This window comes from Carassius gibelio, chromosome B15 (genome assembly GCF_023724105.1).
Source record: "Carassius gibelio isolate Cgi1373 ecotype wild population from Czech Republic chromosome B15, carGib1.2-hapl.c, whole genome shotgun sequence".
NCBI lineage: Eukaryota > Metazoa > Chordata > Actinopteri > Cypriniformes > Cyprinidae > Carassius > Carassius gibelio.
This window is the reverse complement of record NC_068410.1, coordinates 18929047-18947182: the sequence shown is the minus strand read 5'-3', so window position 1 is coordinate 18947182 and position 18136 is coordinate 18929047. Positions and strand designations below refer to the sequence as shown.

General features: G+C 38.9%; 1 protein-coding gene across 8 annotated transcripts in view; it reads right to left on the bottom strand.

Moving 5' to 3' along the window:
- LOC127972510 (cell adhesion molecule DSCAML1) overlaps positions 1-18136 on the bottom strand; it is a 135838-nt gene that overhangs the window by 97896 nt on the left and 19806 nt on the right. For all 8 annotated transcript variants that reach the window (XM_052576055.1, XM_052576053.1, XM_052576054.1 and 5 more), the window contains one exon: positions 9387-9533. In XM_052576055.1, coding sequence (XP_052432015.1) covers positions 9387-9533 — 147 coding nt within the window. The remainder of the gene's footprint in view (positions 1-9386; positions 9534-18136) is intronic.

The following is an 18136-nucleotide window of genomic DNA, read 5'->3' as shown; positions in this document are numbered from 1 at the left end:
CACAGCCTCTTCCCTTTAGCGCCTTACTCTTTTATGGAGACACAGAGACCAGGATAAATAAATAAGGCACAGATAGGGCGTCTTTAATGGGTTGACATGTGGCCATCAGCCCTTCTTTCCCCAGAGGCTGTGGTGACACTGGGACTTAAAAGCACGCACCTCTCTCTCTCTGTCCATCTGTCCGGCCCCACCACAGTTTTCATCACTCTTTCACTCTCTACATAATTCAGCACCTGCCTCTCTCTCTGTCTTTTACTCTGTCCCTTCCTTCTTTATTTTTGTTGTGCCACTTTCTGAGGGAATATTGTCACTCGTTCTCTAACCCTGAGACAGACAGACAGACAGAGAGAGAGAAAATGGTGTGGTTGTTTGAGGGAGCAGCTGGAGTGGAGGCACGCTCCACTAAAGAATGTGCTGATTACTAACGCTCACAGAGCAGCTCTCCATCTTCACCTCTCTCTCCCTCTGTGTGTGTGTGTGTGTGTGCTGTAGAGAAGCTGGGGTCTGAATATGCAGATTGGGAGAAAATGGCTGTAGCTGGCAGACACAGAGGCCTGTGTGTGATCAGCTGAGTCTCACTGCAATTCATTGAGCTAATATATATGTACATTTATAAGCAAAATAGGACGCACTTACATACATGTTTGCTGATCAAGTATAGACTCTTTCTTTCATCCGTTTTATTTTATTTAAAAAAAAAAAATTAAGGTGCATATTCACAAAATGTAAAGTTAAATTTGACTGTACATAAAATGTAAAACAACAACAGTAACAACAACAACAATAATAATAATAATAATAATAATAATAATAATAATAATAATAATAATAATAATACATTCTATATGAAACTGATAATCAAAAATAAAAAAAATTGTGGGGATGCAGCAAAAAAAAAAAAATAGACCAATTAATAGAGCTCTAAAATTAAATTGTCCATTCATTCATTCATTCATTCATTCATTCATTCATTCATTCGTCTGTCTTTGTCTGTTGTTCCATCCATCCATCCATCCATGTTTTATTGATTATGATGTATTCATTGTAAACAGACCCACTGATTAAGCTTAGGATTCTCAAATAAAATAAAATAAAATACAAACTTAAATGCATAATAATAATTATTATTTTTATTGTTGCTGTTGTTGTTGTTGTTGTTGAAAATAAAATAAAATGAATTTTAACCACCATACCACATGTGGTCAAATTACATAGTTTATCTCAACACAAGTTAAAAGACTTGTAACATGGTCCTATTACCATATTTATATTCCATGAATATACATAGAACTCCAAAGATCACCCCGGTATTGACATGATAAACATCCGAAAATATAGTACTACCACAATGCCATGCCCAAAAATCCATTCTAATACTATGAACATTTTTTTTTTTTTAAGTGGCAAAAAGGCCAAACAAATCAGTGTACATTTTGAACAGTGAAAAAAAGGAATATGACTGGAGAAATGCACTGTGGGACAGAAACGTCCAGTCGAATCAGTGTGGTGTAATTCCTCTTCAACGAGTGAGTCCCCACTGGAGTTCAGTCCCCTCTTCCCTCATCCGTCACATGCTCCTTCAGCACCTCCAAATAAAACCCATACACTCCATTCACTGCTCAGACTATTGATTTATTTTTCAGGCCTACTTCAGAGGACAATTTGTATAAAGCTTTTCCATAATGCATGAGTGTTTGTGTGTGTGTGTGTGTGTGTGTTACTGAAACTTGTGACGTTGAGGGGCATGTTAGGACATGACCGACTTCTCACTCACTCATACTCAAATACACATTAAAATGTACAGCCACATACTGAAACACTACAAACTAGGAAACACACACAAGGTGATGATTGATCATTAACGGGTTCCTCTGGAACAGTGTGTCCTCAAGTTACCAGATGACAGGTCTAACTTTTAAATAGAGTTTTATTTTCTATACAATGACATTGGATTGGGACTTAAGGTGTCAAGCTGTGGAGAGTGCTATAAAAGCAAAGAGTCATATGGATCACTTCAATGGTAGTTGTGTGTATTTTTTTTTTTTTTTTTTAGCTCAACAGCCAAATTCTCTATTTACTTTTAAATGGGAAAAGAACAGCATGAACATTCTGCTACAAATCTTCTTTTAAGGTCTACCATCAATCAATCAATCAATCAATCAATCAATCAATCAATCATTCCTATTTTTTTTTTTTATTTATTTGAATTTTTTGGTCAAAATAAGTATGCTTGGGTGAAATGTAATGCTATTGGTAACAAAAGCTATATATATGTATATGTGTGTGTGGGTAATTTATATATATATATATATATATATATATATATATATATATATATATATATATATATATATATATATATATATATATATATATATATATATATATATTTTACAAATATATTATATATTATATATTTAAATATTATAATATTTTTAAACAATATATTCACCTAAACACCTAAATGTGACTGAATTTTTTTTTTTATCTCTCTTAAAATTACTAAAGATAAAACTGAAAGAAATATTTAAGTTATATAGAACAGGGTTATTATAGTTAAGTAAAACTAAAACTGAGTCATAAAGCTAGGCCATAAATCTGTTTTATGTTAGCTAGTTGCCAAGGTAACATTTTTTATTGTAATATTTAATCAAGTTAAACTACTTTCTGAAAAAAAAAAAAAAAAATCAAATATATATAATGTATAGGATAAGAGTAAGAATAAGAATAAGAAAAATGATGTATTAAATAATAGTTAATTCAATTTCTTAATATGCATTATAATAGTATATAAATAATAATAAAGTAAAACTGGTCTAATATATTGCTGGTGTCGACATAAATGTATAAACCTAGAAACATCTTAGCTTCTCTAACAGACACAGTTCACTTTCACTGAAATAACCTAAAATAACCTGAGCACGGGTCTACTCACTTCCTCCTCTGAATCTGTGCTTTCATTCAGTGTTTTTCCTCTGAGCTTTCTCTGCAGAAGTGTTTGGTTCAGGAAAGTCTATCCAGGTTGGAGTTTATGCCCCTCTCAGCAGGAAATCTGTCAGACATTCAGAATGTGTTTGTGGCATGCGCATAACTGTGAAAGCACTGGACTGTATGTGTGTGTGGCGCCGTGGTGGTACACTAATACAAGAAAATAAAAATCACACTGCGATGCATCCTCACACCTTCCTCATTCCGACCGTAGTTTCATACTTGTTGCCATGGAGATAAGATAAAACTCATACTGTTTTGGGCTTACAGAAGAGGAGGAGAACGATCTGAACAAAACTGCCTGATGAAAACTCATGCACACACACAAAAACTGACACCAGTGGCAAAAAGGAACATTTTAAGCCAATAGTTCAACCAACAATTCTCTTTACTCACCCTCATGTTGTCCTAAACCCATATTTTCGCATATTTAATGAAAGTGAATAGTGAAAAAAAAGACAAAGAACACCATAAAATAAGTACATACAAGTCATATACAATACCCCAAGTATTCAGAAGTAATTTAAACATTCGTGAAGAAAAGATGAAAATGCTATCATAGTTTACTTACCCTGATGTTGTCCCGAACCCATTAGTCATTCATTCATATTCAAAACACAAATTAGAATATATTTAATGAAACCTGAGAGATTTCTGTCCTTCCATTAAAAGTCGACACAGCCTAAACTTTGATGCTTCGCAATGTACAGAAAAGACTGTAAAAGTAATCCATACAAAATAAGCAGTTTAATCCAAGATTTATGGGTTTAGACAACCCGATCTCACGGCAATTCGTACATTTTCCACGATGTGGCTTATTCGTACGAATTCTTACGACCACACTCGTACAAATTCATATGTTTTTTTGCAAAATTGTACATATTTTACGAGTTGCACAATTCGTATGATTTTGTACGAATGACCTACACCTATACCCGCCCCTAAACCTAACCGTCTCTGGGGTTTAGAAAAATCGTATAAAATCGAGTGAGGTCGTACAAATTCGTACGAAAAAGCCACCTCGTAAAATATGTGCGAATTGGTCGCGAGATAGCGTTGGTTTAGAACACCATGAGGATAATTGCATTTTAAACTGTTATTCGCTTAAAATCGAGACAAATCTAGAATATGGTAGAATATGCTGATTGGGTTATAAATGTACATTTTCAAGTTCAAATCACTGATTCAATGATACAGTCAGGTTATCAGTGACTAACATCCCAAAATCCAGTCTTTTTTGTCACACAAAAAAAACTATTGCATGACTTTGGAAGATTTGAAATAAAACGTATGACTTTTATGACGTTTTTTGAGCCTTGCAGACCCATTCCTCAATTACTTTATTTATATAGAAACTTCAACATTAAAATAGTCCTCTTTTCTCTTATTCACCAGATTAGTCATCCTTTCTTAGTTTGTGTATATGTATCCAAGAGCCACAGTCTTGGACTTATCAGGTAGTCAAATATTGACACATGAGACAGCAGCAGGACGGTCACTTTCTGTCACACATAGAGTTTAATAATGTATGCATGGCAATGTAGTGTCAAATATCTACTGCTGGAATACACCAGTGATGCTATACTAACACAGGACAAGACAAGGAGGACAAACAAAGGACAAAAGGGCAACTGAAAGCGAAGAGCTTGACTATTACAGATCAGCAATGTGTCTTTTACTGGATTGTAAAGGGAAAGTATATTGAGTGGGATCAGACTACTAACAATGTACTGGGATGGAAGTGAGAATGGACTTCATTTTACTGCTAAATGATGTTTTATCACTAAATAAAATTGAGATTTTTACCCATTATTCCAGTTTTGCTTGGTTTTCCTTGAAGTGTCAGGCTGATGTAGGACTACAGCCACACACATCCACACTCACACTCACAAACTGCACCACTACTTGAGATTTACTGCAAACAAGATGCAGTTTTTCCTCGCCCTTGATATAAATAGTCCTATCAGCATAATGATCCCACATCGCACATGCTGACGTGCTTATTTCTTTATTTCTTTTCCATTTCAGATCAATAATTTAGCATCCCTCCATCTTTTTTGCATTTCATTAAATTTGCACAGGGAATTGCCTGGATGTTATGAGCCTCATCCCAGCGTCATCAATGGGAAATGGTGAAATAGCTTGACACTTTCAAAAAGGGCTGAATAGAAGGGAGACCCCAAGATCAACTGCACATTGCTGAATCTGAGGTTATGTCTAATCAAGCTATGATTCTGAGATCACAATTTGAGAAAATTTATCCAGGTGCTGCTCAAAAAATTGTTTGCCCGACAATTGAGTAAGATGTTTCTTCATCAGAATTTATTTAGAGAGGGCCAAACTCAGGTGGTGGTGAGGAAAATCAGTGTGTTGGCCTGGTGAAGGTTTTTTTTTTTTTTAATTCCCAGCTATAACAAGAGTAGACTAATGACAGGCAGTGTAATTGAACCTGTAAATCCTGCTCTAACTCCTCACTGCTCTCTCTGATCCTCTTACACATCTTGCCATCTTAAACATGAGTCACACAGCAGAAATCAGCTTACTGCTTCACACACATACACACACTCTCTCCGGCCCTCCTACGCATACAAGTGAACCCTGCTGCTATTACACCATTAATAAAAAGTACCATCGTATAACCAGTTTCTCTTCCTTTAAGACATCTGCCATGGTAACACCTTAGTACTCTTAACTGAAAGTTCTCCAAAAAAGCTCTAGTTCTTCACCTGAACCCAATGGGGGTTGTTTCAGGTTTCTCAGAATTTTATATAAGATAATTTTTTTACTGTTCAGATGTTCAGTGGTAAGTTGTCTTACCCTCACCAAGGGTACGTTCATTTGATCAAAAAATATGATTAATATTGTGAAATATTTTGTACAATTTTAATATTTTTTAAAACGTAATTTATTCCTGTGAGGCAAAGCTGAATTTTCAACATAATTTCTCCTGGCTTTCATTGTCACGATCCTTCGGAAATCATTCTAATGTGTTGATTTGCTGCTCAAGAAACATAAGTTGTGCTGCTCAATATTTTTGTGGAAACTCTGATACATTTTAATTTTTTTTTTTTCAGGATTCTTTGACAAATACAAAGCTCAAACAAATCTGAATTAATAGAAATATTGGTTGCACTTTATTTTACAGTACATGTACTAACATGTACTTATAGTGCACTTACAGTGTATTTATCTTAGAAAGTTCTGGTAATACAAGGTAACTACATGGGGTAGGGTTAGGTTTAGGGGTAGGTTCAGGGTTAGTACCTAGTTATTACATAGTTATTGTAATTACTATAATAAGTACATAGTATATAAATGAGGAAAAGGACTTTAAAATATAGTGCTACCGAAATATTTTGTAACAATGACAAATACTTCACTGTCACTTTTGTTGAATAAAATTATTAATTTCTTAACCCCAAACATTTGAACTTTAACATAATTATAATCATATATGTATTCATATTGGATGATTAAAATCTAACAAAAATCATAACACTATTGAACAATGAATTAATATTTATTATTGATCTAAATAATAAATCAAATGATTATAATCAATTTAAATCTTACAGACTGAAATCTTCCCCTCCTTCTAAATGTTAATGATGTCAGTGACATTAGAGATTTTAAATGAATAACAATTACAATTTTTGCAGTGTTGCCAAATCCGTGGTTTTCCCACATAATCGGGCTACTTTAACACTGTTGCCGCGGGTTGTTTTTCATGTCCAAGGGTTGAAGCGAGTCTTATAACATGATATTTATCCCCTGGAATGTGATTTTTACTAAGGGGACCCTGCCAAAAAAAAAAAAAAAAAAAAAAAAAAATATATATATATATATATATATATATATATATATATATATATATATATATATATATATATATTTATCACTTTTATGATAATTTTTTATATCATTTCGTGCTTGACAACGCTAGGCAACATTCACTTTCATTACATTATAAAGAAAAGCCTTTGAAGCAGCCTTTCTTTATTCCACAACATAATTAAAGTCTATTACACTGATCAAGATAAACCAGAGGGTTAGCGTTGCCCACGTTGGAGCAGATCATTCGATTTTTTTTTAGCTCGATTGATGTGCTGGCTAATCTTTAAGCAAAGAGTGTCATAGTCAGTTTGCTAGAGCTGGAAGTGTGACCTTCTGTTTATCCATTAAAGCGACTGGTTAATCAATTAAGCTGGAAGTCACGGTCAGCCACAACAATGCTACACAACAGACAACAAAAGACAACAAAAGCGCTGGCCTGGAAGTGCACAAACACACGCGCCCCCTAAGGTGTACATCCCTACGGATGTTTTCCCACAATCCCCCGTATCGTGTGGATGACCACTCACACGTCCGCATCCGTGACAAGAGAGAGGGGAATCCGAGCATGTAATCAATCGATACTTGCTGGAAACCTCTGGACCCCTTATACTGATACACATTGACACAGCGGCTAAAGCGGATCAATGAGCGCTCCAGTGTGAAGGGCACGGAGACGCACACCTCCATTGAGAAAGATGAACTGAGCAGAGAGAGAAAGAGAGAGACTCTAGTCACTGATCCCATCTGACTTCGCCGGTGTAAGCAGCACCTATTGATTTTCCAATCAACTACAAGGCCAGGGTTCACACAAACGTATACACACACACACACACTGCCACTTGAGCTAGGAAGTCCGCTACTCAAGAAAACTGCTACCTTGTTTGAACGCACACACAAAGCACTCTTGGCAGAATCATTTTGCTGCCTTTAGAGGGAATTTGATAAAGTGGAAAAGCATTTGTCCACTACCAGACTGGATTTATCACACAAACAAACACACATGTACAGGGTGGGAATTATTAGGGAGGTTTCAGTGCCGTAGTTATATCTTGAGCCCCCTAAAACAGGATTAAGATACACTTTATATATATATATATATATATATATATATATACATACAAAACTAGTAAAAAATTACAAGTACATAACACAATCACTCAAATTTAACCCTTATGTTGTGTTGCCGTTATTTGGACCTGGAGAGGACTTATTTTCATGAAAATGCTAGTTAATGTTGCACTAATGCATTGCACTAAAACTTGCTCACATACAGTATAACCTAACTGCTTATAAATTTCATGTCATGCTATATTATTACCAGATCTTGGATTCATTTTAGCAAATGGGTTCCTTTCCATTATAATGGGTTTTTAGATCAGTGATGCTTATGATCAATCAGCTCCAAAATGAAATACAAAATATGTGCTAACTGACAGAAAACAAGTTGACAAAAAGATTGAATCCAAGATTTGGTAATAATATAGCAGAATGTTAGATTCACAAGCAATTTTTAAAAGGCTGTCATTTCTTTACTGGGATCACTAAATTAGTGAAATGATTTTCAGCACAAGTAAGATCAAAACAAACACTGTTAATACCAAAAGAAAAGCTCATTTAAAATATAAATACATACTATCATAGTACATCAATTATACAAATATAACACTACATTATAAGCACAAATCCTGTCAATAAACCATCATATAACATAAAACCTAGCATGAAAAATAGCTAGGTTTTATGTTACAATGAGATCACGTTTATGCAAAATGTGTTTATTCATAACCATGAACCAACATACGGTCCCAAACTAGTTAGATAGTGAGTCTTAGCTTAATTTAGGCTAAATTTGCAACCATATTAGTCATTCTCAGACAAATCTCCCTGGACATTACCCCATGAAAATCTTTGTGTAATGTTGTACGCATACCATGTTAGATAATCTTGGGAATGAGTGAGAATCATCCATTCTGACAGTACAGGGCATTACGTGTCTTGATTCAGCTCCATTTTGTTGAATTGTCCTATTTTTTGGTTTCCACTCCATCCAGACAAAATGGGAGATATTGAGAAAGGCCAAAATGAATTAGGACTGATAAAAAGAGTTCTTTAAGACCATATTGAGAACATTAGGATAAAAATAAAATCAAACACAGGGGCTTTCATTTTCATTTTAACAACAAAAAAAAATCTATCTATTTCTATTTTGGAGTTTGGGCCTAATTCATTATGCAGCCAGTAAGAGGGTCACCAATCTTTCAGCCATTAAATTCTACACAAATATAAACCATATGGAAATTAGAATTTTTAGCATTTTCTGTGCAGAATTGCTCGGGGTTTGGGGGTGGGGTCTTTGATCTTGTTGGGACTCCCAAATAACACCCATCATTTTTCACACTTTGAAACCAGAATGACCTTCCCACCCTTTGAATGACGGAGAAAATCAACTGCAAACTGCAGTTGCAACAAGGCTTACAGGTTTAGGATCATAAAATGAATGAAAACATAGCAGATTTCAAACCTGCGTTTACTTTAACAGCCCAACCGTGCAAGGTATGTCTTACCTGGGACGATGGAGACAGTGTCCTTCTCCCAGGACACCACACTGACGTACTCCTGCACAGCAGAGGGGATGAGGCACTTGAAGACGGCCACGTTGCCCCGCATGGACCTTTGGTCCGCCACGCGAACTGTGTAAGGTTCCCTGAACACTGTTCATGATGAAGCAGAAGAAAAACAGAGGTTGGAATTTATTTATTACTTATTAAATAATTAAATATATATGTAATTGTAATTGTAAATTTATATTTTATCTTTTTAAAGACTTGTTCATAAAGAAAAGAATCCTCTAACCAAGCATGAAAGTGAGATATCTTTATAGTTTTATTTTATTATATTTTATTTTATTTTATTTTATTAATCTAACACAACATCACCAATCATATTAATGGCAGACCCAAGAGAAATACATTTAAAATAATCATAATAATAATAACCAGTGCTGTCAAACGATTAATCACGATTAATCACATCCAAAATAAAAGAGTTTGTTTACATGCTATATCTGTGTGTACTATGTATATGTATTATGTTTATAAAAATAAACACCCAGGCATGTATATATTTAAGAAAAACATATGTAATGTTTATATATTGAATATATTTATATATAATATAAATTATATGAATATAAATGCATACATGTATTTATGTAAATACATATACGTTTTCAAAATATATACTGTATGTGTGTATTTATAAAAACCTAATAAATATACATAGTACACATGTACGCATACGCTATGTAAACAAAAACATATGTATAATCACGATTAATCGTTTGACAGCACTAATAATAACACTTTAGTCAATTTTATACAATAATTTAAATTAAATAAATTAAATACACCAACAACATAAAAAAATAAAATAATATTCATAGTTATATAAAATATTTAAATTCACTATTATATATTTTTATATATATATATATATATATATTTTTTTTCATTGAAATGCACTTTTCTGTGAATAAATAAATAAATACAAATAAACAAAAATACAAATAAACAGATCTGGGTCAAATGCATTAATTTTATAAAATATATAATTGGATTGTGAGATGGAAACTGGATTTATTAATTTTTTTATTTTTCATCAAGAGATGTTCAAGAGTTCTTTTAGCCTTTTTATAAATGAAATGCATGCAGACGGCGGTGAGTGGACGACACTGCACAGCCTCTGGAGCTGTCAGAAACATTTGCCCCCGCTAAAGGGACCCTTTCTGCACCTGACAACCGGAATCCAGACAAAAATCAATAGAAGAACACACAAAGCGAGCGGAGTACGGTGATGTTGTTTACGGGCGAGGAGATCCTCCTACGGTAAAGGGCGATGGGGGATTGCAAGCAGATTAAAGGAGGCGCTGAATTTCATTTTAATTTCAGAGACTCAATTTGCTTTGTGTCTTTCATCAACATCTATTTACTTATGGATTTTAATTTCTCCCTCGTATCTTTGGGGAAGTAACGCAAGACGCAGAGCAAGGGCATCTCATTCACGAACATGACGGCGCAAATTTGATCACACAGTCGGGGGATGTTTTCAGAGAACTCTGTGGGTATTGCAATTGGATTCGTGGCCAATTCAACTACGCAGCTTTTTCAGCCCATCCAAAAAGAGACCAATCATAAAAATTCATGAAATGTGGCAATCACCCACAAACGCGCTCCGAGGCCACCCCCTCCTTTCTCGCTTTCACTCGCTACCTCTATTTCTATATGTAACCGAGTGGTAAAAAGTATAGTAATTTATTTCTCCCTTTGCATCGTTAAACTTATTGTATTTTTATTTTCTGTTTTCTGTAAATTACTAAGTCAGAAGAAACAGTTAATATCTGCATTTTTCCTTGAGTCGTCAGTAGGTGGTGCTGTTTGCATTATGCATGGGAAATGCGCATGTGCTGTTTTCAGATCTTTTTGGGTGATGTGCAGGGAGCAACGTTGGGGAGATGTGCACTCTCTGTAATCAGTGACATATTTAAGACCATCCAAGGGTAAATCTAGTATTTCCTTCTAATCTTCCTCTTAAATATCATTTCTGGATATATATTTTGTTGTGTGGTTTCTAAAGATGTCATGTTATTAAAGTTGTATTGTGTACGATGGAATGACGTCACACCATGCGGTATAGGCCTGTTCAATTGTGGCTTTACACATTTTTTTACATTGTGCAAATGTTTCAGGTGTTGATGTTTTATCTGATTATTTACAGTACAGCATTTTGTTGAGGATTTCAGCCCTCATAAAGTGAATGTGAGGTGTAAAGTAGGAGCTCATCATTTTGTGAGTGTTATCTTTTTATTTTTCACAAATTATATGTAAGTGGGTAATATTTCCATGTTCTTATTATGCTTTGTTTATTTTGTATAGTGTTCCCACTGCCGTATTGTACCGTGTAGTACCACATGTGATTTTAGTGTGGTAGTTTCTCTGTAGCGTCTCACAACATTTTGTTGTTGTGGTATTCCTTTTGTATTTAATTATTTAACTTTTGTATCTTTGTGTGGCGGCTGTATTTTTACTGGGCCGTGTTTGCGATGGTTAAGAGTTTGTTTCTGCTTATAGCAGTTGGATTGTGGAACAATCTGTTGAACATTAGGAATAATTATACACTGAGAAATATAGAGCTGTGAGATTTAAACTTTATTCCCAGCTCTTTGTATCCTTCTCTGTTTTTTTTGTTCCGTCTATTTTCAAAAATAGATATTTAACTCTTTTTCTTTGTTTCCGGTCTATTTTGAGCCGGAACGGTTTCTTGTACACTCTTGTTAAACATTTCAGAACATGTCATTCTTTTGAAAATACTAAATGAATAAACTACAAAGTAAGTAAACCCGCTAAAAGTGTTTCTGGTGGTCAATTAAATTCCCCGGTCACACATTTTTGGTACCAGGAGTGGGGTAGTTTATTCAGTTTGATTTGTTTGTGATGAGCGACATGTTTTGTCGGGCAATACGGCAGTGGTGAATAATTTTGCAGAGGCAGTGGACGTCCAGAGCGTGGAGGATTGCGGTTGTGGACGTGGTGATCGACGTTGGATTGATCGGGTTTACGGGGTGCCAGGTGTGACGACTGCTCAGAAGACTGGTCCAGGTTGACGTGATTCCTTCTGTCAAATGTGCAGCGTAGCTTCCATGATTTAACGGATCCATCCAAGAACTGTGTATCAGTGCGAGGGCGTCTGAGGTACTGGAAAGGACTGGGAAGTTTGGACGAGTTTTACACCAAGGACATTTATATTTGACTGAGTTGTTCATCCTGAGTTATTTTTATTTTATTTTGACCTGCTTGTGTAAGAAATGTCAGACACTGACGAACTGCCTGCAGGGGGGGTAGATGTCCCTGTTGAGGGGGCTGTGGGTAATGATGTTATAGAGCAAATGAGAGGTCAAATTCAAGAGTTAAGAGATTGGAGGGATGATGCTCTGGCCAATAGGGCAGTTGGTGGGGGTAATTCAACTCGCTCTTATATTTATGTCCCTCGTGAACGTCAGATTCAACCCTTTTGCGGGGAGTACAACAAAGATGGGAGGTCTGTAGAAGAGTTTATTGAGGAGGTAGAAAGGGTTCTACGGGCCAGAGATCAAACCCAGGAAGAACAGTTGGACTTTATTATTTCACATCTGAGGGGGCCCGCACTTGAAGAGGTGCGTTTATGTGTGGGAAACCAGTCCAGACAGGCCAGTGATTTGTTTGCATTCCTACGGGAAGCGTTTGGAGAACGGCGTAGCGGGACACAATTGTTGCAGATGTTTTACAATCGCAAACAATTGGAGGGGGAAGACCTTCGAAATTACTCTCATGCTCTCTCTCGCCTATTAAGCTCTGTCACAAAACAGTCCCCAGGTGGTCTGGCTAATGAGCAGGGAATTTTACGTGATCAGTTTGTGGAGGGTGTGCGAGATGCTGCATTAAGGCGAGAGCTGCGTAAAACAATCAGAGAAAAGCCCCAGTTGACCCTGCTTGAGATACGTAATGAAGCCATTCTTTGGTCAATGGAAGAGAGCAGGCCGATTAGAGTTGCAAATAATCGACCCATCCATTCAGAAGTTCTGAGTGAAACTAAGGATAATGCTGCCGGGTCTGAGGCTCAAACATCCACTGTGTTAAATGATATTTTACAAGTGATTACACGGCAGGACAAGCGAATAAGTGAGCAAGAGCAAACCATTTCAGAGCTCACTAAGGCGGTAAAGGAGTTGACTGCACAACGATCAGTGTCAGTTCCGCAAAATTTTGTGCCCTCGTCAAAGTCTCCTCCCAGGTTTACAGAGGAGGGAGAACCTATCTGTTTCCGATGCAATGAGGTTGGGCATATTGCTAGGCGCTGCACTATGAGACGGGGTGGGAGACCCAAGAGTACTCCCAGGACCAATGAAAGGCAAGAAAACCCAGGTCCTTCCATGGCGCTGAGTCAGGCAACGCAAGGGGCAGTGTCTGGTTCACCGCCTGAGGGAACCAGTCGAGATAGGTTCCTTGAACGAGCAGTTGGAACGTGCCCTATGGTGGACTTGAAAATCAGGGGTGTGCTAGTGTCATGTCTGCTCGACACTGGTAGTCAGGTTAGTACCATCACAGAGGGATTCTTCCGAGAGCATCTGTTTGGTAATGAGAGTGATGTGTTGTCAACTTCAGGTTGGCTGAAGATCACAGCAGCCAACGGTTTAGACATTCCTTATTTGGGTTACATGGAGCTGGACGTGGAGGTTATGGGGATGACTTTGCCTGAGTGTGGCTTCTTGATTGTTAAAGAAACTCCTAGTCCATCGTCTATGGCTGTGCTTATAGGAATGAACATTATTAGTAAGTGCCGACAGATTGTTCACGCTGAATTTGACACTGCATTAGGTGGGAGACTAGACTCCAACTGGAGGGTAGCCTTCCAGCAGGCCCAATCGGTTGAGTTAGTGGAGCGAGTTTCATTCGCTCGTGTCGCAGGTAAGACTCCTGCCCATGTGCCTGCTTGGTCTGCAGCCACTGTCCTGATCAGGGGTGTGGAATCTAAAAAAAAAAGGGATGGCTCTGCATGGTTGGTTGAACCAGTGAACACACCCTTGCCAGGAGGTTTGGTTGTAGTACCTACCTTGGTCACATCAGAGTTACCTTTGTGTCCAGTGAGAGTACTTAACCTGTCTCAGGAAGACCTTTGGCTTCAGCCCAGAGCTCGTTTGGGTATGGTGTCTCTGATAGATGGTAGCACTGCGGGTTCATCCTGCGAAGTGAAGTTTCAGCGAATCTCCGCAGACACAGAACGGGTCACTGTTGGTGTCGGTCAGTGTTCTGAACCCCCCATCCAATCGGTCTTGGATCATGTCGACATGGGAGGCACGCCTGAACAGCAGGTTCAGCTAAAAGCGGTTCTTGAGAAGTATTTAGGTGTATTTGCTTTGGACGATGATGATCTAGGTTATACAGATAAGGTTCAACACGAGATACATTTGACTGATGACGTTCCGGTGAATCAGCATTATCGACGCATTCCACCCAATCAATACCAAGAGGTTAGAGAGCATATCACAAAGTTACTGAAGAAGGGTGTCATTCAAGAGAGTGTGAGTGCTTATGCCTCGCCAGTGGTATTAGTTCGCAAAACCGATGGGTCACTACGTTTGTGCGTAGATTATAGGAAGCTCAATGCAAAGACAAGGCGTGATGCATTTCCGCTACCTAGAATTGACGAGAGCTTTGATGCCCTCCGGGGAGCAAAGTTTTTCTCAACTGTGGACTTGGCCTCTGGTTATCATCAGATTGCAGTGAGTGACCGGGATAGAGCCAAGACGGCATTCACGACACCCTTTGGTTTATTTGAGTACCGGAGGATGCCGTTTGGGGTCTGTAATGGACCGTCGACCTTTCAGCGGCTTATGCAAGCTGTCATGAGCGATCTGATCTTTCAGGTGTTGATAGTGTACTTAGATGACATCTTGTTGTTTTCACAAACATTTGAAGAACATCTAGAAAGACTGGAGATGGTGCTGAAGCGGTTGGCAGAGACTGGTTTAAAGGTGAAGCTAGGGAAGTGTCGATTTCTCCAAGACACTGTGCGCTTCCTTGGTCATCAGGTGTCAGTGCAGGGGATTTCACCTGACCCTGACAAGGTTGCTGCAGTTAGTAATTGGAAGATCCCGGAGAATGTCAAGGAGTTGAGGTCATTTCTGGGGTTCTGCAGCTATTATAGGAAGTTTATTGAGGGATTTTCAAAGATAGCTGGACCCTTACATGACCTGGTAAATTTTTGTCTGAGGGAAGGCAGGTGTGCCAGAAGTGGTCGTCACTTTAGTACTATGTGGTCTAGTGAATGTGATTGTGCATTCAATCAGTTAAAGGATAGACTGACAACAGCCCCGGTACTTGGTTTCGCAGATTTCAGTTGCCCTTTCATCCTTGAAACAGACGCGAGCCAGAATGGGTTAGGTGCCATCTTATATCAGAAACAGGGTGATGAGAAGCGGGTCATTGCGTACGCCAGCCGTAGGTTGCGTAATGCAGAGAAAAATGATCGCAACTACAGTAGCATGAAGCTCGAGCTACTGGCCCTCAAGTGGGCAGTAGTTGAGAAGTTTCGTGGCTATTTACTTGGGTCCTGGTTTGAAGTGATCACAGATAATAATCCGCTCTGTCACTTGCAAACCGCTAAGTTAGGAGCGATTGAGCAGAGGTGGGTAGCACAGCTTTCTGTCTTCAATTTCGAGGTGAAATACAGACCGGGAAAGAGTAATGCTGCAGCCGATGCGCTGTCTAGGCAGGAGTTTGCAGGGGAGCCTGAATCTGATCCGGACGCTGACTGGAATGAGTGTATAGCGATTTGCAGTGTGATTAGTCGGGGTACAGCCTTGGGACCTGAACTCGCATTTAAGGGTGTTGAGTGCGCCAGGTTGAGGCAGATCCGTGCATTGGAGGCTGGAGAACAAGCTGGCACTGGTCTCCAAGGAAACACTCATACACTCCCTGGCTATACTAGGGAACAGCTGGTTGAGTTTCAGAAAAGCGACCCTGTTCTGAGAGAATTTAGAAGATTCTGGGACAAGAAAACGAGACCAGTGCACCCAGAAAGAAAGTCGTTATCTAAGTCAGCGAAGTGTCTTCTGAAGCAGTGGAGTTTTATCAGAGAACGTAATGGGTTACTGTATCGGGTAGTAGATTTTTCTTCTGAGGAGAGCTGTTGGCAGTTGTTGTTGCCAGCGTGTTTGAAAGAGCGAGTGCTGCTGAGTGTGCATGACGATATGGGGCACCAGGGCATTGAACGGACTGTGGGGTTGTTGAAGCAGAGATGTTTTTGGTCTGGTATGTATGAAGATGTGGAGGAATGGGTAAAGAAGTGTCAACGGTGCATCCTCACAAAGATGCCGCAGCCCAAAGTCCGTGCCCCTGTGAAAGCATTTTTGGCTTCCAGGCCCCTTGAAGTAATTGCGGTGGAATTTACTGTCCTAGAGCCTGCTTCTGACGGGCGTGAAAATGTTCTGGTTGTCACAGATGTTTTCACAAAGTTTACACAGGCATTTCCCACCAAAGATCAAAAGGCCGATACCACAGCAAAGGTCTTGTTGAAGGAGTGGTTTATGAAGTATGGCGTCCCGGAGAGGTTGCACTCCGATCAAGGCAGAAATTTTGAAAGTGAGGTAATCGCTGAGCTGTGCAGACTCTATGGGGTGAAAAAGACCCGTACAACCCCTTATAGGCCGCAGGGAAATGCCCAATGTGAACGATACAACAGAACGCTCCACAACCTGTTACGTACACTACCCCCGGAACGGAAACGGCGTTGGCCTGAGTACTTGCCAGAGTTAGTCCATGCATATAATGTGACGCCACATGCTACTACCGGTTTTTCCCCTTATTATCTTCTTTTTGGGGTACAGCCACATCTGCCCATTGATGCATTGCTGGGTGGTGAGGAAGTCTCTGAGGGGAAGCAAGACTGGTTATCTGTTCATCAGGAGAGGCTGAGGTATGCCCATGAGAAAGCTAGGGAGTACTCAGAGGAAAAAGCTCTAGAGAGAGTGACTCGTTTGAATGAGAAGGCATTTTGTCCCCAGGTCGGTGTGGGCGAGTTGGTGTATTTGCGTCAGCGGTTTCCAGGCAGGAACAAGATTCAAGATGCCTGGAGCCCAATTGTGTACCGAGTAGTGGAAGTAGTAGGCACGACTTACACTGTGGAACCTTTAGAGGGAGGGCCCTCAAAAAAAGGTTCACCGGTCAGAGTTGCGTCCAGGTGCTGTGCCTACTCCTAGGCCTAGGAGTAGGGACAGATCTCAGCCAGATACACAGCAGGTTACCATGGTTGAGAATGACACTTCTGAGCCAGATTTTGTGGTCGTAGAGGAGGTGGTGCAACCTTCTGTAAGAGGGGCCACCAACATTCAAGTTAACTCAGAGGCACCCGGTACTTTGGGTAGCTCTGAAGGTAACCAAGTACCAGTATCATCTGACACTGGTAGAGATTTTGCAGAATCTGATGGTGTGGCCTTAAATGCAGAGGTTGCAGATGAGGTTATTCGGTCTCTAGGTTTTGAAACTGGTGAAATGTGTGACAGAGTTCAGAGAGAAGTACCCGTTCCAGCTGTGCGCAGAAGTAAGCGTGCAACTGCTGGTGTTCACACAAATCCTTTCCATGCACCTAGGTCTGCTTGTAATGCAGTAAGTGTCAGCACAGATATGGTGTCGCAAGTGCTGACCAGTATTGGCACTGCGTTGTTTGAGAAGGCATTACGGGGTGCCATGAATACTGAATTTATTACTGAGTGAGTCATCGA